The sequence below is a fragment of the Tamandua tetradactyla genome, chromosome X (assembly GCF_023851605.1).
Source record: "Tamandua tetradactyla isolate mTamTet1 chromosome X, mTamTet1.pri, whole genome shotgun sequence".
In the NCBI taxonomy this organism is placed as follows: Eukaryota; Metazoa; Chordata; class Mammalia; order Pilosa; family Myrmecophagidae; genus Tamandua; species Tamandua tetradactyla.
This window is the reverse complement of record NC_135353.1, coordinates 72,101,737-72,124,708: the sequence shown is the minus strand read 5'-3', so window position 1 is coordinate 72,124,708 and position 22,972 is coordinate 72,101,737. Positions and strand designations below refer to the sequence as shown.

Sequence of the window (22,972 nt, the reverse complement as noted above, 5' to 3'; positions counted from 1 at the left end):
AGAGACTTGTCCAAAACAGAGACAAGGATTGGTAAAAGGAATCAAAACCAAAACCCTGTCACACGAGGAGCAACAGAAAGAAGGTTGATTAGACCAAGAGGGACCACGTGCTCTGTCCTTGTATTTCCATGTTACCAACATCAAAACTCTTTAGAAAGTCCCCAAAGAGCAGTGAGATTGCTTAAGAGCCTGAAGAGAAGAAGAAAATGTTGTGGGCCTACAGACTGGCTGTTTGGCAAAGAAACTTTTAGGTAGTGGTAATAATTATATTATCTCATTATCAGAGACCAAACAACAAAAAAAGATTGTGATCAGAGAGTTGCTTAGGACCCATGGGTGTTTCTGGAGGGTTTCAAAATCAGGAGATGCCAGGCTTTTATGGCGTTTATTAGCCCCTAGTTCCATTGCACCCCTTCTTGTGTCTTAGCTCATATCAGCTCAATTCTCTCTCTTCACCATCGCCTACCCCCCAGATGCCCCTGCTTTCCCTGTATGATGTTATGGTTAAGTGCAAGTCTGTGTTGTTAGACTACCCTGGTTCAAATTCTAGCTCCACAAAATAACCACCTGTGCGACTTTAGGTACTTGAACTTAATGTCTCTGGTGCCTCAGTGTCCTCACCGGTAAAATGAATATTGGTATGTACCTTGGGGTTGTTGTCAGGACCAAAAGAGCTAGCATGTGAGGTAATTACGAGAATGCCTGGCATATAATAAGTGCTCACTAGTTGTTAGCTATTATAATTATTAGGCAACAACAGGAATATCGTTTGATGGTACAGGAACCCAGGCTCCGGTGTCAGATCATTTGCGTTTGCATCCTGGCTTCACTAAATACTGTGGATACTGGGCAAGCCATTTAACATCCCACAGGTTCAATTTCCTCATCTGTAAAATGGGAATAATAATACCACCTACCTCCTAGAATTACTGTGCAAATTATGTGAGATAATTAATTCTAAATGTTTAATAACCTGTCTGGCACCTAGTACTAACATAATTCAAAATGACCTTACAGTCTTTCTCTGCTAGACTCTCTGGAAGTGTCTATTGCTTCCACCCGCCCAGTACGCAGGAAAGGAGAGCTGCTGCCTACTTTTCTATCTCTTGGCCTGATTATTACTATTGTGGGAGCCAAACAATGTCACTGTTACTTTTTAGAACCTATATTCCCTCAACAAAAGGAGGCTTCTTTAATGTTGATTATTGTTCCTCTTCTTCAAAATACTGTAAATATCGATATATGAGTGTGATTATTTGTGTCCCTCCCCTAGAACGGTGCTGCGGGTACATAAATAGGTATTCAATAAATATTTGTTGAATGGATCAACTGGCCTTGTGATAGATGACCTGGAACACCTGGTTCCCTCTAGGCCTTCAGTGAACCAGCAGTTCGCTGTGAAAGACCCTCCCGGAGCCCATGGTGGAACAGGAACGGAACACAAAGGTGAAGGGCCTCTTCACTCGTCCCTAGTCCCTGCTTCCCTTTGGTACAGGGCGGTCAGAGGGTCAGGGAAGAGCACTACTAGCTCCGCCTGAAACTGCTATCCAACAGTATGCCAAAAGTGATGATAAGTTGTAAAGCTCGGGGCGGAAGGAGGTTGAGAGAAAGGGACAGCCTTCAGCCTAGCAAAGCTTTAAGCTCCGCCAGCTACTCTGAACCGAATCTTCTCAGTCGTCGGAGGGCGCTGCGAGCAGAGCCTTAGACTCTATGGTCGCTCCCACCGACTCCCAGGAGGAAGTGCGAGCGGGAACCTCCTATATACTTCCGTTTCCGGCTGCGCGTCTTTCTTTTCGGGCTGTTAGCGCTCTGTAGACATGGTAGGATGGTGGGGTACGGCCCGATGACATCCAGTTTAATCCTTCCCTTCCACATTGACTGTGCTGTCCCGCGATGGGTCCAGACCTCTGTCTGGATTCGATGTGCTAAAAAACCCTCGAGGTCGGCCCTGAAGGCACCCGGCTCTGGAGCCGGGAATTGAAGTGGTGGGGTCGAAGAGGTGGACTTAGCTGGTAGCCCGGGGGTGGAGTTATGTTCCCTTCCCGCTTTGGGGCTTAGCAGAGAATTCTCTGCCTGGACTGCTTTTCTAATCAGCTCCAAGCGTGTTGTCCTGTGCCACGTCCGGGTTTCAGTAGGGCGTTCTGCCGTTGTGGTTTGATAACACTGCTCGTTCTGAACGATTTATTTACTAGGTGAACGTTCCTAAAACCCGCCGGACCTTCTGTAAGAAGTGCGGCAAGCACCAACCCCACAAAGTGACACAGTACAAGAAAGGCAAGGATTCTCTCTATGCCCAGGGTAAGCAGAGTTTTACATAATTGGGCTTTAATGTGGCATTTTTGTAGTAGTGTAATATACGAGCTCAGTTTTGATTGATTTTTATGGCTGTAGATCTCACAAGAAGAGTTCTGTGGGGCTGTTATGATTTGTGGTCTTCCAGGACACCGTAACAAATCATTTTAATTTTCCAGGAAAGCGGCGTTACGACAGGAAGCAGAGTGGCTACGGTGGGCAGACTAAGCCGATTTTCCGGAAGAAGGTTAGTAATTGTTATTTGACAGGTTTACCAGTTACTGTGGTGAGAGCCTTGCATTTGTTGTTAGTAGTTCTCAGACCTCTTAAGATAGACATGGTATAGTAGTATAGTGCCTCTACTATATAGGTATAGTATAGGATCAGTGACGTTATCTAAATTGCTTGCAGCAACATGTCTAAAGACTGAAGCTGGTTCCTTGTTGCCCTGTACTGCTGTCATGTCCCCGTGAGTCCCCAGCTTTTGGTTGCTGCAGGAATTGTTCCTTTTTTAGTTTCTCAGCTCAGAAGCCTCCAGTTGTCTGTTACCTATCTTGTGAAGTCTTAAAACTCGTGAATAGCATTTAGGCCTTCACCTGGCCTCCTAAATTTGGTATTTTTGTCACTGTCAGTCTGAATGAGTTTCTGAAAGGTCGCAAGATTCTAGTCAGGGTTTGACTTTCTGAAAACTACAAACTGAAGGGGCAGACTTAAAGTTGAGTACTAGGGGAGAGTGTACATGGAGGTAAATAATTCAGTTTACTGCACATAAATTTTAGACATGATTATTTATAGGTAGTTTAGGAGAATTGATAGATGCTAAGTAACAGTTATTTACCCTATTTAATAAATTGTGAAAGATGTGTTTAGTTCATAATGGCATGGAATTGGTTGACTGTTTTTGGTTGGAATATACGAAATTCATATGAGCTGCTCAAAGAACCACAAGTTCAAGGCGGCACCGTGAGTACCTTTTTGGTAGGAATCCCTTCTAGGATGTTTTGAATGAAATATTGATAGTAGAACTTTATGAAAATTGGATAATCTTGTCATCTTTGCTCATTTTTAGTCTGGAAATTACATTTTCTCTTAAATCCACTAATTTTTTTTCCCCTTGCAGCTAAAGACATCATCACAGCTTTAATGTCAATAAAGTTTTGCACTTTGTTTTAAGTAGTTAACTCACTGTAGTCATATTTTTGAAGAAAGTGATTTTCTGTAGTGATTTATGACCTAATTTTTTTCCAGGCTAAAACTACAAAGAAGATTGTACTGAGGCTTGAATGCGTTGAGCCCAACTGCAGGTCTAAGAGAATGCTGGCTATTAAGAGATGCAAACATTTTGAACTGGGAGGAGACAAGAAGAGAAAGGTATATAATTATGGGTAGGAGGTAGCTTTCATATTTGAAGAGGTGAACATTGCTTATTGTGGCTTAGAGATCCAGGGGCATTGTTCTCTAAAAATAACTAGATCCATGGCCGAAGGAGGAGGTATAAGGATTTTGGTGCTAGTTTTGGTTTAAGTAGGGAAGGAAGAATGAGAAGACTTAAAGATGGTGACCCCTTTAGGAAAAAAACACAAGATATTCTCTGCAAAATACAAAACTGACCTTTTTTTTTCTGTTCCATTACAGGGCCAAGTGATCCAGTTCTAAGACTTGTCTTTTGTTATGACAATAAAATCTTGAGGTTATGGTCACTTCATTTGGTTGCATTTGGTCTTTTGGCTCCCTCTTGTTGGGAATTTAATGCTTGATGGGTCTTTGGCGTACACAACCTATTTTGGGTTGAATTTGGTGTTGAGGTAATAACATTGAATAGAGATGATTTAACTGTACCATCTAATCCTTTAGGGCTTTATGGGGTTCCAGTTGTGTTAAGAACAATGATCATTGATAGTCATGGATGATAGAGACTTGAAACTCAGGATAATAGAGGGAGATTAACATGGTGAGTGTAAGGTGAGCATTTACCAGATGTCAAATAATCTGTCTCATCCTTGCTACTTCAAATATTCTTTAATGGATTTTAGCACCGTTCTCTAGGCTAATATCTGTACACAAGGATATAGATATTCTATCTGATAATTAAGTTCTCTAGTTTTATTGAAGAAGACATAATTGTACTTTGTATTTTGAGTAGGCATTTTCATGGTAAGGTAAGCCTTTATTTTTTTTTGCTTGTGTGGGCAAAGGGTAATTAAAAAAGGGGAAGTGGCTTAAAACCAATTTCAGGAAAAGGAATTAGCAGATTAAGTCCCTTAAAATTAGCCATGTCCACATAGCCCAGTTTGAAGACCACCGACTCATGGGACAAAGTTATACATACTTGCTTTGTATTCTAGGTCATAATGTATCTGTATCCTGCAAAGGAGGTTTTTTGACAATAGTATGGCTTGTTCCTTCTAGCTGAAACAAAACAGTGCCTGTGGGATTTACTCGCATTTTTAAGATTGAAGTCCAGTCATAGAACCCAAGCTCTCTCTTCACAGGGAGGAGCTGGGTGATGAGGCAGGCAGGATTGCAGGCCATTCCTCGACCCAGGGCAGCAATTGAGATGGAGTGATAACGAGGTCCACCAATTTCCTGTAGGTTTACCACAGCCACAGCCCAGGCTAAGCCTGAGAGAGGTCGCTCCCACACCTCAAAGTTGTCTTCCTAAAAACCAACAGGTATGATAGCTTAGTAAGTTGCTATTTTTAGCTCTGACATTTAGTCTTAACTAAATGAGCTATCAAGCACTTGTAGGAAAAACTAAAATAGCATATTTTGGAAATGGCTCTAGAATAAAGGAGCCTCATTACCAATTCTAATACGAAGATTAAGGAAAAAAAACCCAAATTCTCTAAGATCAGTGCACGACCTCACAGGCCCCAAACAAACTGTACCTTAGAATATACGATCAGAATAAATTTGGATTAACTAGATCTAAATCTACTGGACAAGGCAGGAAAACATGTTCCTGGCTGATTGCTATTTCCTCCCTCAGCATTATTGACTATACCTTTCGAAGCCGATAGCCTTGCTTGCCCAAGGGGTCCTGGTTGATGACAATCACATCCTTATTTTGCAGTAGAGCTTTGGCTTGAGGGCTGATGTTTCTGAGGTCATTAGACATGAGTAATGGAGCTGCCATGATAGCCCAGAGAACCATCTGGGTTACCTGCTGATCCCAGCTGAGGCCAAAGTTGCCAATCACTAACTGGGATAAAGAATGAATAATTCAAAGGAGACATTCACAGTTTATCTTGAATGCCAAAGAGGAAATAGCCCCACTGCAGGGTCTCGGAACAAAGAGGATACTTACCATATCTGGGTCATTCCAGCCCCCTGGTCCAGCAACATCAACAATGTTCTCCTGGTTAGAAGATGTCCAGTCCAAAATACTCTTTAAACTTTGCCAGGAATCAAAAATGTCACCAAAATTTCTCCAGTGATTGCAGTACTGTCGGATTTCTGTGTAATTGGGCTGTGAAAACAGTTAAGGTCTGATTAACCTTTTTTTGTAGGCTTTTATTTTTAAAATATTTTTATTGACAAATATTCATACACATACATTCCATACATGGTGTACAATCAGTGGTTCACAATATCATCACATAGTTGTGTATTCATCATCATGATCATTTTTTAGAACATTTGCATCATTCCAGAAAAAAAAAATCATACATACTGTACCCTTACCCCTCCCTCTCATTCACCACTAGTATTTCCATCTACCCAAGTTATTTTACCCTTTGTCCTTCCAATTACTTGTTTTTATCCATAGTGTTTTTACTCATCTGTTGAGCATCAGACACAACATTTTCATCACACAGGCATTGTAAATGTTATATCTTTATACAATCATCTTCAAGAATCTAGGCTACAGAAACAGCTCAACAGTTTCAGGTATTTCCCTCCAGCCTCTCTAATACACCATCAACTAAAAAGGGGTATCTATATAATACATAAGAATAACCTCCAGGATGACCTCTTGACTCTGAAATCTCTCAGCCACTAAAACTTTATTTTGTCTTATTTTTTTCCCCCTTTTGATCAAGAAGATTTTCTCAATCCCTTGATGCTGGGACCTGGCTTATTCCCAGATATCTGTCCCACATTGCCAGGGATATTTACACCCCTGGGAGTCATGTCCTGTGTGTGTGTGTGGCGGGGGAGAGGGCAGTGAGTTTACCTGCCCAGTTGGCTTAGGCCACATCTCAGCAACAAAAGAGGGTCTCTGGGTGAGTCTTTTTTTAAATTTATTTTTTATTCAACATACAAATATAAACATTCTTATCATGATCATTCCATTCTTGTTATATAATCAATAACTCACAATATCATCACATAATTGTATATTCATCATCATGATCATTTCTTGGAACATTTGCATCAATTCAGAAAAAGAAATAAAAAGAAAACAAATTCATATATACCATACCCCTTACCCTTTGATCACTTAGGGCTAATTTTAAGTAGGCCATAGCCTAGGCTTTGTAGGAATAAGTTTCATAGGGGCAAACCACAAGATTGAGAGCTTGGCCTATTGATTTGGTTGTTCCCACTGCTTGCGAGAATATCAGAAATTGTCAAAAGGGTGATGAGGCAAATACTTTTTTTTCATTCTTCACCAGGATCATTTTTTATTAATAAAACCAATCCACATACAACACGAACATTCTTAATGTATGAATATTCCATACTTTGTGTTCAATCAGTGGCTCACAATATCATCACATAGTTTATTATTCATCACTATGATAATTTCTCGGAACATTTACATCACTCCAGAAAAAGAAACAATAAAAACATCATACATACCATACCCCTTACTCCCTCTACCGAATTTATTTTAACATTTGATAATCCTATTAATTTCTTTTTAATCCATATTTTTTACTCATATGTCCATACCATAGATACAAGCATCAGCACAAGATTTTCACAATCACACAGTCACTGCTGTGAAATCTATATCATTATACAATCACCAAAGAAACTTGGCTACTGGAACACAGCTCTACAGTTTCAGGCACTTCCCTCTAGTCTCCCTAATACACCTTAAATTAAAAATAGGCTATCTATATAACGCATAAGAATAACCTCCAGGATAACCTCTCTATTTGAAATCTCTCAGCCACTGACACTGTCTTATTTCTCTCTTCCCCCTTTCAGTTGAGAAGGTTTTCTCAATCCCTTGATGCTGAGTCCCAGCTCATTCTAGGATTTCTGTCCCACATCACCAGGGAGGTTTACACCCCTGGGAGCCATGTCCCACGTAGAGACGGGGGAGGGCAGTGAATTTGCTTGCCATGTTGGCTGAGAGAAAGGCCACATGGCAAATAATTCTTTATTCAGTGCCCACATTACTCTGGGATATATTGGGGAATCACACTAACCTGGACAAACCAACAAAATCTCATGCCCTATTCGAGATTCCATGTACTTATGGTGTTCAACTAAAACGACCATACAAGTTAAATTAGGAAATGCACTACCCAAGATATAAATTTTGCACCAAATAAATATCTCTCCCTTTGGTCCACAGAAGTTGAAGTTTTAAAATATGAACGATAGATCTCATTAACTTTCTATTAACATCCCAGCAAGATGAAAGCAGACAAGTTGAAAGAAGGCACTTGCAACCTTTTCTTAGTTTACAGATCTAAGATCTCTATGAGATCTAAATTATAACTATAATAAAATTTTATTGTAAGAATTTTATTTAGGAGTAGGGCCATATAACTTAAAATCTATTTAAACTTTAACATTTTATGTAGAAATTTACCAAAAAGTAACAAGGTGTAAGGATTATAGATTATTTTCTTTATACTTTACCATATTTTCAAAACTTTCTAAAATAAACATGTATTACTTTTGGTATGGGCAGGCACTGGGAATCGAACCCGGGTCTTTGGCATACTTGTATTATTTTTAGAAGAAGAAGTAAATAATCTTAAGTAAAAGAAAAATCTGCAAAATTACTTAGACTCTGTCAAGCATATAACACAATCTGAATTCTAGGCATATAATTTGTTAATGGAATGAATAAAAGTATGTAGGTAGGTAGGTAGGTGGGATATCCGAGGTTTAAAATGTTGAGAAAGAGGGCAGACTATTTTCATGAGATTTGAAAGATCACTTCCATATGCTAGGGATACACTGATAAAGTTATACAAGGTCCCTGCCCTCTTGGGGCTTACATGCTCTTGGGGGTAACAAAGTAAACAAATAACTTGCATATAGTGCTAAGTGCTTTGAAGGAAATGAAACAAGGTAATATGTTAAAGAATGAATAGGTCTTTTAAAGTAGCTGGAGAAGAGCTGTCTGAGTATGTAATCTGAGGCTTCAATGATAAAGAGCTAGCTATTTAAAAATCTTGGGGAAAGAGCATTCCAGGCCCAAAATAAAAATCAAGTATAAAAGCTCTGAGGCAGCAACAGGCTTGGGGTTTGAGGGACAGAAAGAAAATTCAGTGTAGTTTGGGAAACTGATGGAAAATAAGGTTGAAGAGGCCTACCTGGCCCAATTTAATCTGGCCCTTGCCTGCCTTGGAATTGCACTTGGGGGTGGGGGCAAGGAGTACAAGTAGGTCAGGCTGTTGCAGCAATTTGGGTTGAGAGATGATGGTGGCTTATATGATCAGGGTGGTAGTGGTGGTGGAAAGAAGTGGACTGTGGTTCAGGGTATATTTTGGAAGTAGTACTGATGAGATGGCTAGTGGATAGGATGCAAATGGTGAGATAAAGGGAAGAAACAAAGATCACTTCCCAGATGATGGTAGCTTGGACTTCAATTACAGCAGCAGAGATGGTGAGAAGTGGCTGGAGTCTGAGAGGATATAGTGACTAGCAATTTTTTTTCTTGGAACATTTACATCTATTCAGAAAAAGAAATAAAAAGAAAACAGAAAAAAATTCATACATACCATACTCCCCACCCCTCCCTCACTGATCACCAGCATTTCACTCTAAATTTATTTTAACATTTGTTCCCCCTATTATTCATCTTTATTCCATATGTTTTACTCGTCTGTTGATAAGGTAGATAAAAGGAGCATCAGACACAAGGTTTTCACAATCACACAGTGACTAGCAATTTTGCAATAGATTATCAAGTTTTGAAAATCTAGCAGCAAGGCTATAGTGAATTTTGGGCTCACTAGCTCACCTTCTGAAAGGGCCTCATGTAAAGCGGCCATTCACAGGAGTACACAATGCTTCTGCCAGTCCTGTTAAGGGCCAAGGACATGTACTTATAACCTGTATGAGAAAACAATGGTTAAAATAAGTTAAAGAAGGGAATTTCCAGCTGAAGCGAAATATTTTAAAAAGAGGCTGCCTAGAAGGTCCATATTTATGTTTTAAACCAGCAGCAGACAGAAGGCTGCTCTAGGCTTAAACAGTGTACAGTACCTCTCAGACTGCTAGGATTGTTCTGAGGAGGTAGTACAGGAATGGTGAGTATCTTGAGACAATAAGAAGGAATGAAGATGCATTTTCCTCTATGACTGACAGATCCTGGACTCTTTCCCCTCTTTTTTTTTTTTTGGCAAGGGTACCATACACACATGATATTATAGAGATTTACAATGACAATTTTTTTTTGTACTAAATAAACATTTTTTTGCTTTAGTCTCACACATAAGTTTTAAAATATTATTTACCATCTGTTTTCAACACCCTGCACTATTGACATTCCTTTGTTCTTCCTCATGCAAAAACATTTTTAAATTTGTAAATTTAGTCACTATCATTATACATTCTAGACATTCCTAGATTATACTATCTCAGTCTTTATTGTCTATCTTTCCTTCTGATTTCATTTGTGCTCCCAGGCCTCCTCCCTCTATCATTCTCACATTCAGCTTCATTCAGTGTTCTAATATTATTGTGCTACAATCAGGTAGTATTGTGCTATCCATTTCTGAATTTTTTCAATCAGTTCTGTCGTACAATCTGCATCCCTTCAGCTCCAATCACCCAGTATCTACCCTATTTCTATCTCCTGATGACCTCTGTTCTTAACTGAAATTCTCCAAGTTCATTCATTAATGTTAGTTCAAATCAGTGAGACCATACAATATTTGTCATTTTGTTTCTGGCTAATCTCACTCAGCATTATGTCCTTAAGGTCCATCCATGTTGTTACATACTTCATAACTTTATTCTGTCTTACAGCTGCATAATATTCCATCAATTGTATATACCACAGCTTGTTTAGCCACTGGTCTGTTGATGGACATTTGGGCTATTTCCATCTCTTGGCAATTATAAATAATGCTGCTAATAAACATTGGTGTGCAAATGTCCGTTTGTGTCCTTGCCCTCATGTCCTCTGAGTAGATACCTAGCAATGGTATTGCTGGGTTATATGGCAGTTCTATACTTAGCTTCCTGAGGATACAATGACAAATTTTAATAGAGTCTGAAAGCCCTCTCAAATTAAGAGTGTACAATATTAGCCAGGGCTGAGCATGTGTGGATTTCACATGAATGAATGAACGAATGGACAAACTGAAAGAAGAGGTGGGAATCTCTGACAATTATTTCCAGTACTGTGAATGGGCATTTAAAATTTGAAGATTAGTTCTTTGGATATTCAGATACTTGGCCTCAAAATTCCTCCCTTTATCCATGGCTAAATCTCTTGAGTGAAACATACCATCTGCCAAATGTTTCAAACTGTCACAGTAACAACCATCAAATTTTAGTAGATCTACTTCCCAGTCAGCAAAGGTCTTGGCATCAATGTCGTAGTATCCAAAACTCCCAGGGAAGCCTGCACAGGTATGGTTTCCTACATCTCCATAAATCCCTAGCTTCAGTCCTTTGCTATGGACCTGAAATAGAGGAAACAGAGTCACCACAATAACGGGGCAATCATGACATGGCAAAAAGAGAGAATCACTCCAGGCAGATAAGATTACTTCACTAGGCATCAGGGCCTTTTTTTCTCACAATCCCCAAATTATCCAGATGAGTTTGTTGGGAGACAAATAGCAAATCTGCCAATTCTGCTGAACTAGTTGAAAGGCGCTATGGCACAGACAGAGGAGAAAGTTGCCAAGCACTCTAATCCTGCTTGGATAGGATTCTTTTTTTTTTTTTTTTAACATTTTTTTTTGTATAGTATAACATATATACAAAGCAAATAAATAAAAAGGCAATAGCTTTCAAAGTACTTTTCAACAAGTAGTGACAGGACAGACCACAGAGTTTGTCATGGGCTACCATTCCATCCTCTCATATTTTTCCTTCTAGGTGCTCTAGAATATGGGAGGCTAGAGGGCTTAAATATTTTTTTTATCATCACAATCGACTTTTTTTCCCTTCTTTTTTTGTGAAAAAAAATATATACAAAAAACTATAAATTTCAAAGCACAGCACCACAATTAGTTGTAGAACATACCTCAGAGTTTAAAATGGGTTACAATTTCACAATTTTAGGTTTTTACTTCTAGCTGCTCTAAAATACTGGAGGGCGGGCCGCGGTGGCTCAGCGGGCAAGAATGCTTGCCTGCCGTGCCGGAGGACCCCGGTTCGATTCCCGGCCCCAGCCCATGTAAAAACAAAACAAACAAACAAACAAAAAATAATAAAAAAAAAAAAAAAAAAAAAAATTTAAAATACTGGAGACTAAAAGAGATATCAATTTAATGATTCAGCATTTGTATTCATTTGTTAAATCCTCTCTTCTCTGTATAACTCCACCATCATCTTTGATCTTTCCATCCCTCTCTTTAGGGGTGTTTGGGCTATGGCAATTCTAAATTTTTCATACTGGAAGGGTCTGTCACTCATATGGGGTAGGGAGATGGAACTACCTGATGTTCTGGAGAGGCTGGGCTAGGTTTCAGGACTTATCTGGACCAGGGACCCATGTGGAGGTTATAGGTTTCTGGAAAGTTACTCTAGTGCATGGAACCCTTGTGGAATCTTATATATTGCCCTGGGTGTCCTTTAGGATTGGCTGGAATGGTCCTAGTTGGGGGTTGGAAGGTTATGATAGGTAGCAAGGTTTAACAGAACCTTGCGTAACAGCAACCTCCAGAGTAGCCTCTCAACTCTATTTGAAACTCTGTCTGCCACTAATACTTTATTAGTTACATTTCTTTTGCCCCTTTTGGTCAGGATGGAATTAGTGATCCCCCATGTGCTAGGGCTGGATTCATTAGATAGGATTCTAAATGTTATCTTTATAGGGACAATGATAGATTTGTCTCCAGAGCATTTCTTTCTGTCTTCAAAAATTCTATTATCGTACAATTCCAATAGCTTCTCAAAGAGTATATGGAAATATATGCACACATATGTCAAGAACCAAGTTCATTTTTCCTCCGAGAGAATTCAGTGGTTTCAGCAAAAGGAGAACTTCTCCAAGATGGGCCTCTAGAGCTATTGCAAAACTTGTGTCTGTGGATGGGCTGAAAACTCCTCCTGATGAGCCTCACAATTCAATGTTCAGACAACTGCAGCTATCCTACTTTCTAAGTGTCACCAGGGCTGTTTCTGAACAAGCTCTATTCAGAAGTGATAACAGTCCCCTGAATGAAAGAGATGTATCTATAATCTCACATAATTGGCCAGGCGGCGGATTCCACCAGGAAAGCGCTTAGGATCTGCCTGAAGTCTGCCTTTTGAATCTCGTTTGGGAGCCATCCAACAGTCATCAATGCAGAGGTACTTGTAACCTGCATCCTTCCAGCCATCAGCTACCATGAGGTCTGCCATTTGCATGAAGAGTTGCTCACTGAAAGAAAACGTCCGAAAATCACTACAGTTCATTCAACAAACACTTGGGTACTTCCTATTTGTCAGGCACCATGTGGTTTTATAATTTGATGGATTTTTCATTGGGCCCTTTTCTTCTGTCTTCCCACCCCCCTTAATTCTTCCTTCTCAACAACCCCAAACAATTAAAATAAGAATGAGAAATAAATTATGAAACTGAAAAGGCAATTAGAATTAAGAAAGCTCAGTAAAGATGACTAATTATAAAAGTTAACATAATCAACAGCTTTCTTAGATATCAACAATAACCGATTTGGAGAGAAAAGAACCCATTTGCAAGAACAAAAGAAAAATCTAAAATACCTAGAAATAAATTTAAGATATATGCAGGGCCCATATGAATAAGTCAGTGGTACTTCTAAAGGATTTGAATAAATGGAGTGACATTAATTTGCTCTTAGATAAGTCAATGTGGTACGATGGTGAGTCAGTGGCAGAATTCTTGCTGCCATGCCAGAGACCCAGGTTCAATTCCCAGTGCCCGCCCATGTAAAAAACAAAAAAAAAAGCTAAAAAAACAAAAAAACAAGAGCTAAGTATCCCTAAAATATTTTATACATTTAATGAAACCTTGAACAAATCCCAAAAGGAATTTTAACAGTGGTTTTTGCTATGTTTTAATTTTTATGTAAACAAACCCATCAATCTTTTCCTTTATGATTTCAGGTTTTAAGATCATGCTGAGAAAATCCTTTTCTACCTCAAAATAATATTATCACCAACACTTTCTTATGAATTTTGTTTACATCTAAAGCTTTAGTGCTTCTGAGCTTTATTCTCCTATAATGAATGCCATAGTTAATATATAATAAATTCCATGGTATCAGATGGCTAGAAGGATCACTTTCTGAACTTTTTCTTAAAAAATCATAAAGGAAAAGACTGATGGGTTTGTTTATATAAAAATCAAAACATATAGCAAAAACAATTGTAAAAAATATTTCCAATGTCTGATAGGACAAATAGAGAAACAAAATACACTTCCATTGAAAAATAGGGACCATAAACAGGGGACCCATAAAAGAAACTATACAAAAGCCAATTTAACATACGAAAAGGTATCCACTCTCTTTAGTAATCAGAAAAATGCAAATAAAACAAAAAAATTCATCTTTTCACCTATCAGACTGGCAAAGTTTTAAAAGAATGACAAAATGCAGTGTTGACCAAGGAAATAAGCATTTTCATACACAGTTGAACATACCCTGGAATGCAGTAATTAGATTTAAAAAATTTTATCCTAAAAAATCAGAACAAAATGTTGTCTGAGGATGATAATTACAGGTTTTTTTTTTTAAATAATAATGAAGATTTGAAAAGAACCTGAATAGCTAACAGGGGATTGCTTAGATTATGGAATATACATTCAATGGAATACAAAGTGGAAAAAGGTCGTTAACTTTTCATGGAAAAATGGCATGAGAGTAAAAAGCAGGTTATAAGCAATTTTCATTTATGAATCTTATTCTATGCCAGGCATTTTATTTATACTTAGAAAGGTTAATTAATTTGTTGAAGGTCACCAAGCTAAGTAATGATGGGCTAGAATTTTAACCCTGACAGGAGAACTTGAGTCTAGCTGTTAACCACTAACAGCATAAACATCATCCCATTTTTATTGAAAACAATGAAAAGACAAAGACCACTTAAAAAAATAAAAGACAAAAAACATATAGGCACAATTGCCACACACTGTACCCCAAGGTCACAATGGACTTAGTCTGAAACTTGGAAGGCCAACTTCTTTTGTGAAGTCTTGACCAATACCTTGACTTTATCTGTGAAGACATTCATGGAAATCACTTATGGACAAAGGAATGTTCTAGGACTGCTGCCTTTAGACGGACTTCTGCATCATGGCTAACGTTATGTTTTTAACACTATCAGTGATTCTTAACCTTTTGTAGACCTATAGATAACAGATTCCTTTGAGAATCTGATGAAAGCTAGAGAACTTCTCTCTAGAAAAACATTTGCAGATTGACATACATTTTCCCATGGACTCCAGATTAAGAACATTTGCTCTAGATGCCTAATTGAAGGGTCAGGCACTGTGCGATGTACTTTACATGGATTATCCCATTGAAAGCTCGCCATTATGAGATAAAAACTAGTATTTCTATTTTACAGATAAGAAAACTGAGATTGAATGAGGGTCTTATTTCCCTTCAAGCAATCCATCCCTACCCCCAACTCCATTACCAACTCTAGACTTTACATGGAAATTCTTCCGGGATAAATCTGGGACATCGGACTTGGGGAGAACCTCTCATCCTGACAACAAACCACCCACATACCTGTCTCCGGCTGTGTAAACTGACTGCTGAGTATCTACATGTTGCTTTTTTTCCCCTTTTTTTCCCATGTTGCTTTTTGCTGAGCCTCTCTGATAATGTCAACTTTCAATCTGCCCAAGCTGCTTTTTACTGGCTTGAATCGGCTCGGTGAAGTAAGAATTGGTTTCCCAATGTGAGAATCAGATAGGTATATCTGTCTTATTCTGCCTCAACCCTCGCCTATTGATAAAGTTCCTCCAGGAAATTTTCCATTATCACACCACATTCACAGGCGAGGAGGTGGGTGAGATCTGAGAGATCACACAAAGCCGTGACCCCAGAGAGGAAGACATGGCCATGGGTCTTAATCACTTCTCTCGCCTACCAACACCAGCGGTGCTCAATACTCTTACCCGGTACAGGCAGAACAGAAGCTCGCAAGAAGGGTCTGAAAGGAACTGTATGGTAAATGAAGTTCCCAGCTGGGTGACTGGAAAGGGGGGGGGGGGGGCACGTGGGGTAGAAGTAGGGGCCACTGGCCTAACTTCTGCCACAGAAAGGGGTAACAAGGAGAAGTTTAGGGCTAGTCATGACCCAGGACAATTTACTGAGGGTAAAAGAAGGTCGCAGCAGGAGGGGACCTCTTACTTCAGATCAAAGGTTCCCGTTGAGACAGTACATAACCCCAAACACACCACGACAGACACACCGAAAGGCGAAGAGAGGGGGCACCCAATATCTCTGACACCTGATACAGGAATCCGGCTCTTCCTGGCAGTCAACGTTGCACAAGAAGCGCTCCCAATGCAGCCAGCCCATGGTAGGGGTCACCGCCAGGCCATTGTCCAGGGCCCTAGCCCTACGGGCGCTCCAGAGAACCAGAGCCAGGACTCCAAGAGAAAGTGCGCAGTAGAGCCGTGAATCCCCGCTCCTCAGCTTCATAGTCTCAAAAATCCCCCGCGGGCAACCTGGATTTCAAGTTTAACCTTAGAGGCGGTCCAATCAACGAAGGGTTATTGAATAATGACGTAATTGTTTCTCAGGCAACTGGGACGATTATCCCCAGAGGCAGACCAATGATCAGGCACGTAAGACGTATCGCACCCAATCACACTCTTCCTTTCTTAATATTGGGTCGCCCTATTTTTTTCATACCAGAAGGAAGTGCGGCATCTCGGTGATCCCGAGTTTAAGCCGAGAGTTGCTCACGTGACCGAGATCTCACATGACGTAGGTGCTCACGTGATCAACCGCTTACGTGAGCAGAAGTAGTTCTGGTCGTCGTCCACCGTCTCGCTATACCCGTTTGAGGGAAGAAGGAGGAAAATTACCCGGTATCGTTAGAGGTTGGTGTGTGTGTGGGAACTGGGAACCCACGGGTGGTGATGATGGAGGCCAAATCAGGGTCCGGGGACCGCCTCCGCCTTCTTCATTCCCTGCCTCCCCCTCCCCCCGCCTCCCCCTACCGCCCCCCCTCCCATCTCAGTGCCGGGAAGCCGCCTTTGCTGCGCCTGTTGGGGAAATGGTGGACGTTCGTGACTGTATGTGTTTTTGTATTTGTTTGTCTGGGCGGGTATCAGGGAATCCCTAAGAGCGACCGTAAGGTGAAAAACGTTTTAAAACCACGGCTCTGAATTTGGAAAAATATATTGAAACCAGTGGTCTGAGTGTTGGTCCACCCGTAGAAGCTCTCATTCTCCACTGTCTGATTGTCAATAGGGGTAGGCACCAAGGAATTATATCTGTAGAGTTACATCTAGGCAAAGGCTGCATGCCTGCAAGGGGCGCCCAATACATGTTTTATTGAATATTTAAATTACGTTTTTATGCTTATAACAGTAATTTACATGTTCATTTTCGAGCATTTGAAAAATAATTTTATACTATAAAAAAAATTGCCACCTGGAAATAACTGCTAAACATTATGGTGTATTTACTTCCCAAGAAGAAAATATTGGAAAGAAAATACACTCTTTCCACATGCCATTACAATTTTTGAAAAGTGTGTGGCTAACCCACAAATGGAGTCTTAGTTTCCACTTCAGTATCAGAGTTCTGGTGGTCTTCACAGGAGATGCAGTAATGAAGCACAACCTCTCTGCTACTACTGAAGGGCTGTTAAGGCAAACGGTGTTGTAGGGACGTTAAATAGGATGGGTCATCCCAGGGAGAAGGCAGGCAAAAACCAGTCTGTGAATCTGCCACTCAGAGCTAAGGATGTTTTAGACCTAAGGAAGACTGTTATCATTACAGTGTGCTACGCACGTAATAGGCAATTGGTAAATGTTTATTGAATTGAACCCTCAGTATAGTTATATGGCATTTATTACACTTTGTACTTTCCTTGCAAGAGGCCCAGTGTTCCCTGACCATGTCATACATGCCATCCACGTATAAAATTAGAAGATTTTCTAAAATCCCAAGAAAAAATCTAGGATTTATGAAATTCCAGAAAAGCAACCATTAATAAAAGTAATTCTGTGGAAAAGTAAGAACATAGAAAAAGTTGAAAAAATAAAATTGAAAAAAGCCATAAAGCTACTACTCAAAGTAATCACTACTAATATTTGACATATTCCCTAGGTCTATGTTTTTTTCTAATTTTTAAGTTGTATTTATAAAAAGTGATTTTAAAGAATCAAAACAGTATAGAAATATATAGTGAAAGTCCCCCATCTCTTGCTCTATCCTCCAGTTCTTTTCTTACAGATACAGATTTGCATTATATGCCTCCAAATCTTTTTCCATGCATTTACATATAAGTATACTTGCATACTTCTATTTTAATATAAGAAGTCCCATACTGTGCATATTCTCTCATTTAATATGTTTTGGAAATCTTTATAGGTTAGTGCAGATTGATCTCTTTCTTTTTTAACAGCTACATAGCATTCCATTTTAAGGATTAAGCATAATTTCATTTGTCATCCCCCGTTGAAGGATCTTTAGGTTTCTAGTTTTCTGCCATTACTAACAGTGCTACAATGAACTTTTATGAGTATTTCAGTTGGCTAGATTCCTAGATGAAGAATCACAGGGTCAAGTGATATGTGAAAAAATATTTTTTTATACAGTTGAGATTATAAAGTAGCTGTGATCTTGGGTTATTTAAGTTTATAGCATAAGTTTTTAAAGTTTGTGATATGCCATCTTTTTTATTGTAAAATACCTTTCAAAGAATATGTAACTCTATAAATCTTTTTCTGAATTTCAAATCATCTCTGTAGGGCAAATATCCTAAAGTAAACTTGACTGTGTCAAAAAGTGGGAAATGTAATACATATTACCATACTGCTTTCCAGAAATACTGTATCAGTGTATCAGTTTTCACACTTCTAGGACTGTATTAGTTTGTGAACCCTGTATAACTGACTTGTTTTTACTGTTTAATTCTCTCCTGTCTTGATGGGTGAAAAATAGTGAACAATTCTGGTTTTAATTTTCAACTTTGATGAATATCAAGTTTGAACATTCTAGTGTTTACTAGCCATTTATATTTCCCAGACTCCTCCTCTCCTTTGTACGCTCTGTATCTAATCTGTCATCAGCTCCTGTAGATTCCACATTTCTAATATGCTTAAATCACATCATTTTCCCTATTTAATGCCGTTGGCATTGGTGAAAACCCGTACCACAATTCCCAGTGACCTGTTCTAACTGATTTCAGTTAGTCTCAAGCCATCCTCCTTGCGCGTTTGAGTGCCACATTGTTGCCAGGGTGATTTATCTAAAAGGCTTCTGGTGATGCACTCCCCTCACGCCCCTGTTTAAAACCCTTATGAAAGGGCTTTTTGTGTTTATATGTCAAATACGGCTTTCTGGAATCAGATCTCTACCTTGCCAGCCATATCTCTCGTCTTGCCCCTTACTGTGCTGTGTTCCATTATATATTTTTTTGTTTATGGATCCCTGAACTGGCTAGCCTGTTTCATTCCCTTACACCCTTCACGGAATTCGGTCATAGCGGCTATAATCTATTTTTGCATTAGTAAAGACAAACAGGCCCCCTGTAGGACCATAAACCCTTTCTAGGCTTATTGATCCTTTTATACCAGAGCCTAGAGCTAGACCTGTCTAAAAAATATCTACACAACGAATGGGTGAATTCCCTGTAGTCTTTTTGTTCCATTTGTCTTAGGTTTTAATATTTCCTGATTCACATGAGTTCTTTATATTATAAGGATATTAATGTACTTGTTGCTGGTATCTTCATAAGCATGGGGATTGCCTTTTAATTCTGTTTAATCTTTCTTTTGATCTAATAAAATTTTTTATTTTTGTTCTGTTAGATATAGCCATCTTGTGTTTGTTGACATCTTCCATTGATTTCTTTGCTTTTAATTTTTTAAGCCTCCTTTATTTTTTGATGGTGTTGTTAATGCATGTTCAGTGCAGAAAAATTAAACATACAGAAATGTCCAAAGAAACTAATTCCCTAAAACAAAAGTACCCATAATCATATCACCCCAAAATAACCATTAATGATACTTGATACATAGTAGGCAGCCAATAAATAATTGTTAATGAATGAATGAGTTAAAAATTTAGTGCCATCTTTTTGTTTATACAAATGTTAATAGAAAACTATCAGTGTAATTAAGTTTTGCATTTATAGTTTGCTTTTTTCACTTAATATATTGTGAACATTTTCCCATGACAGTGGTTGTCTTCTAATTTTTTTTTCAGCCACACCAAAATTGCATTAAGCCCAGCTTGCCACCAAGAGCTGAACAGTCATCATGATGCTGAGCACGGAAGGCAGGGAGGGGTTCGTGGTCAAGGTCAGGGGCCTACCCTGGTCCTGCTCAGCCGATGAAGTGATGCGCTTCTTCTCTGATTGCAAAATCCAAAATGGCACATCGGGTATTCGTTTCATCTACACTAGAGAAGGCAGACCAAGCGGTGAAGCATTTGTTGAACTTGAATCTGAAGATGAAGTGAAGTTGGCTTTGAAGAAGGACAGAGAAACCATGGGACACAGATACGTTGAAGTGTTCAAGTCCAACAGTGTTGAAATGGATTGGGTGTTGAAGCATACAGGTCCGAATAGTCCTGATACTGCCAATGATGGCTTCGTCCGGCTTAGAGGACTCCCATTTGGCTGTAGCAAGGAAGAAATTGTTCAGTTCTTTTCAGGGTTGGAAATTGTGCCAAATGGGATGACACTGCCAGTGGACTTTCAGGGGCGGAGCACAGGGGAGGCTTTTGTGCAGTTTGCTTCACAGGAGATAGCTGAAAAGGCCTTAAAGAAACACAAGGAAAGAATAGGGCACAGATACATTGAAATCTTCAAGAGTAGCCGAGCTGAAGTCCGAACCCATTATGATCCCCCTCGAAAGCTTATGGCTATGCAGCGGCCAGGTCCCTATGATAGGCCGGGGGCTGGCAGAGGGTATAATAGCATTGGCAGAGGAGCTGGATTTGAAAGGATGAGGCGGGGTGCCTATGGTGGAGGGTATGGAGGCTATGATGACTATGGTGGCTATAACGATGGGTATGGCTTTGGGTCTGATAGATTTGGAAGAGACCTCAATTACTGTTTTTCAGGAATGTCTGATCATAGATATGGAGATGGTGGGTCCAGTTTCCAGAGCACCACAGGGCACTGTGTGCATATGAGGGGGTTACCTTACAGAGCCACTGAGAACGATATTTACAATTTTTTCTCACCACTTAATCCCATGAGAGTACACATTGAAATTGGACCCGACGGCAGAGTTACTGGTGAGGCAGATGTTGAATTTGCTACTCATGAAGATGCTGTGGCAGCTATGGCAAAAGACAAAGCCAATATGCAACACAGATATGTGGAGCTCTTCTTGAATTCTACTGCAGGAACAAGTGGAGGTGCTTATGATCACAGCTATGTAGAGCTCTTTTTGAATTCTACAGCAGGGGCAAGTGGTGGTGCTTATGGAAGCCAAATGATGGGAGGGATGGGCTTATCCAACCAGTCTAGTTATGGGGGTCCTGCTAGCCAGCAGCTGAGTGGTGGGTATGGAGGTGGTTATGGTGGTCAGAGCAGTATGAGTGGATATGACCAAGTTCTGCAGGAAAACTCCAGTGATTATCAGTCGAACCTTGCTTAAATAGAGAAGGTACACCAAACAGCTACAAGGAAATAACAGCTGTGCATTTATGGGAGTTAAATAGAATGGGAGGGATGTCTAGAATATCCACTATGGTTGGTAAATGGGAAATGTAATTGATTCTGATCACTCTTGGTCAGCTTTCTTTCTTGCTTTCTTTCTCTTTTTTTTTAAAGAAAATACAACAAAAAATTCAGTTTAACAGTTTTGCATTACAGGCTTGTGATTCATGCTTACTATAAGTGGAAGTCAGGATTGTTTTAAAATTTAAAGCTCAGTAGTTTTGAATACTGAAACATTCATCTAGGGTGTAATAACAAAGTTCAGTATTGACCATAACTGTAAACAATTTTCAGCTTTCCTCAAGTTAGTTATGTTGTAGAAGTGTACCTAAGCAGTAAGCATATTTAGGTTAAAGCAGTTTCACTTATGTTAAATGTTGCTCTTATACCACAATACAGTGAAAACTTTGGATGCATGTTGGGAAACATGCTTTTCTGTAAAACTCAAATATAGGAGCTGTGTCTACGATTCAAAGTGAAAACATTTGGCATGTTTGTTAATTCTAGCTTTTTGGTTTAATATCCTGTAAGGCACGTGAGTGTACATTTTACTTTTTTTTCTTTTTTTAAGATCTGGGGCAATTTTAAGATGTAATATCAGTACTTTAGGAGTTTGGTCGTGTTGTTTGTATGAAATTTCGAGGCTTTAATTTAGATTTTTCCTTGTATTGTGATTTCCATTTAGATGTATTGTACTAAGTGAAACTTGTTAAATAAATCTGCCTTTTAAAAACTGGAAAAATAATCTTGTACGCTTGATTTATTTATTACGTTCTGTCATACAGGCACATTGTAATTTACTTCTAATTCTGCCACTTTTTACTCTTTTTAAAACTTTTAATCCCCTAGACACATCTTTGCACATATCGTTAATTATTATTATTATTATTATTATTTTTGCATGGGCAGGCGCCAGGAATCAAACCTGGGTCTCCAGCATGACAGGCAAGAATTCTACCTGCTGAGCCACCGTGACCCACCCATATCATTAATTATTTTTAAGATACATTTTTAGAAGTGGAAATACTGAGTCAAAGATATATACATACTTTTAACCTTTTGACGTGTATTACCAGAAAGATTGTATGTTTTGTTTTTTTCCCCATACATACCCTTCTCAATGATGTACGTTATTCTTTTTGAGCTTTGCCAATTTATTTGTTGAATAGTGATCACACTGATACTTTTAATTTGTATTTCTTTGGTTACTATTGTGGTTGAACATTTTTTTGTTTGTTTATAAGTTCATTATCACCATGTCCACAAGACTATTGCAGTGTACTGGAGACTTTGTGCTTCAAGACAGTATTTTCCCAAAATCCAAAGAAATAAAAGCAAATAATCCTTTTCATTTAACCACAAGCTAGAAAACTAAGGTGCTCTTACATGTTTTATAAAATAATTAGTCCTATGTTATTATAGAAATGGTTCATTCTCCTTCATGAATTCATTAATAGAGTCTAAAAGCCCTTTA

At 39.1% G+C, this 22,972-nt stretch overlaps 3 protein-coding genes across 4 annotated transcripts; 2 read left to right on the top strand and 1 right to left on the bottom strand.

Moving 5' to 3' along the window:
• Positions 1-1,755: 1,755 nt before the first annotated feature.
• Positions 1,756-3,997, top strand: RPL36A (ribosomal protein L36a). Its single transcript, XM_077145790.1, has 5 exons — positions 1,756-1,820; positions 2,193-2,298; positions 2,472-2,539; positions 3,541-3,663; positions 3,928-3,997. The coding sequence occupies exons 1-5, from the start codon at positions 1,818-1,820 to the stop codon at positions 3,946-3,948; spliced, it is 321 nt and encodes a 106-aa protein (XP_077001905.1). The 5' UTR covers positions 1,756-1,817; the 3' UTR covers positions 3,949-3,997.
• A 383-nt stretch (positions 3,998-4,380) lies between these two features.
• On the bottom strand, positions 4,381-16,397 carry GLA (galactosidase alpha). Of its 2 annotated transcripts, none has more exons than XM_077145786.1 (7): positions 16,057-16,397; positions 12,856-13,030; positions 10,943-11,120; positions 9,449-9,540; positions 5,600-5,761; positions 5,297-5,494; positions 4,381-4,950 (listed from the first exon to the last, which is right to left on the bottom strand). In XM_077145786.1, the coding sequence occupies exons 1-7, from the start codon at positions 16,287-16,289 to the stop codon at positions 4,639-4,641; spliced, it is 1,350 nt and encodes a 449-aa protein (XP_077001901.1). In that variant the 5' UTR covers positions 16,290-16,397; the 3' UTR covers positions 4,381-4,638. The 2 variants fall into 2 exon arrangements, with proteins under 2 accessions (XP_077001901.1, XP_077001902.1); XM_077145787.1 differs by having other exon boundaries at positions 16,096-16,393.
• A 161-nt stretch (positions 16,398-16,558) lies between these two features.
• HNRNPH2 (heterogeneous nuclear ribonucleoprotein H2) lies at positions 16,559-22,237 on the top strand. The gene is made up of 2 exons (XM_077145789.1): positions 16,559-16,693; positions 20,034-22,237. Exon 2 carries the CDS (start codon positions 20,087-20,089, stop codon positions 21,434-21,436), a length of 1,350 nt encoding a protein of 449 aa, XP_077001904.1. The 5' UTR covers positions 16,559-16,693; positions 20,034-20,086; the 3' UTR covers positions 21,437-22,237.
• The last annotated feature ends 735 nt before the right edge of the window (positions 22,238-22,972 follow it).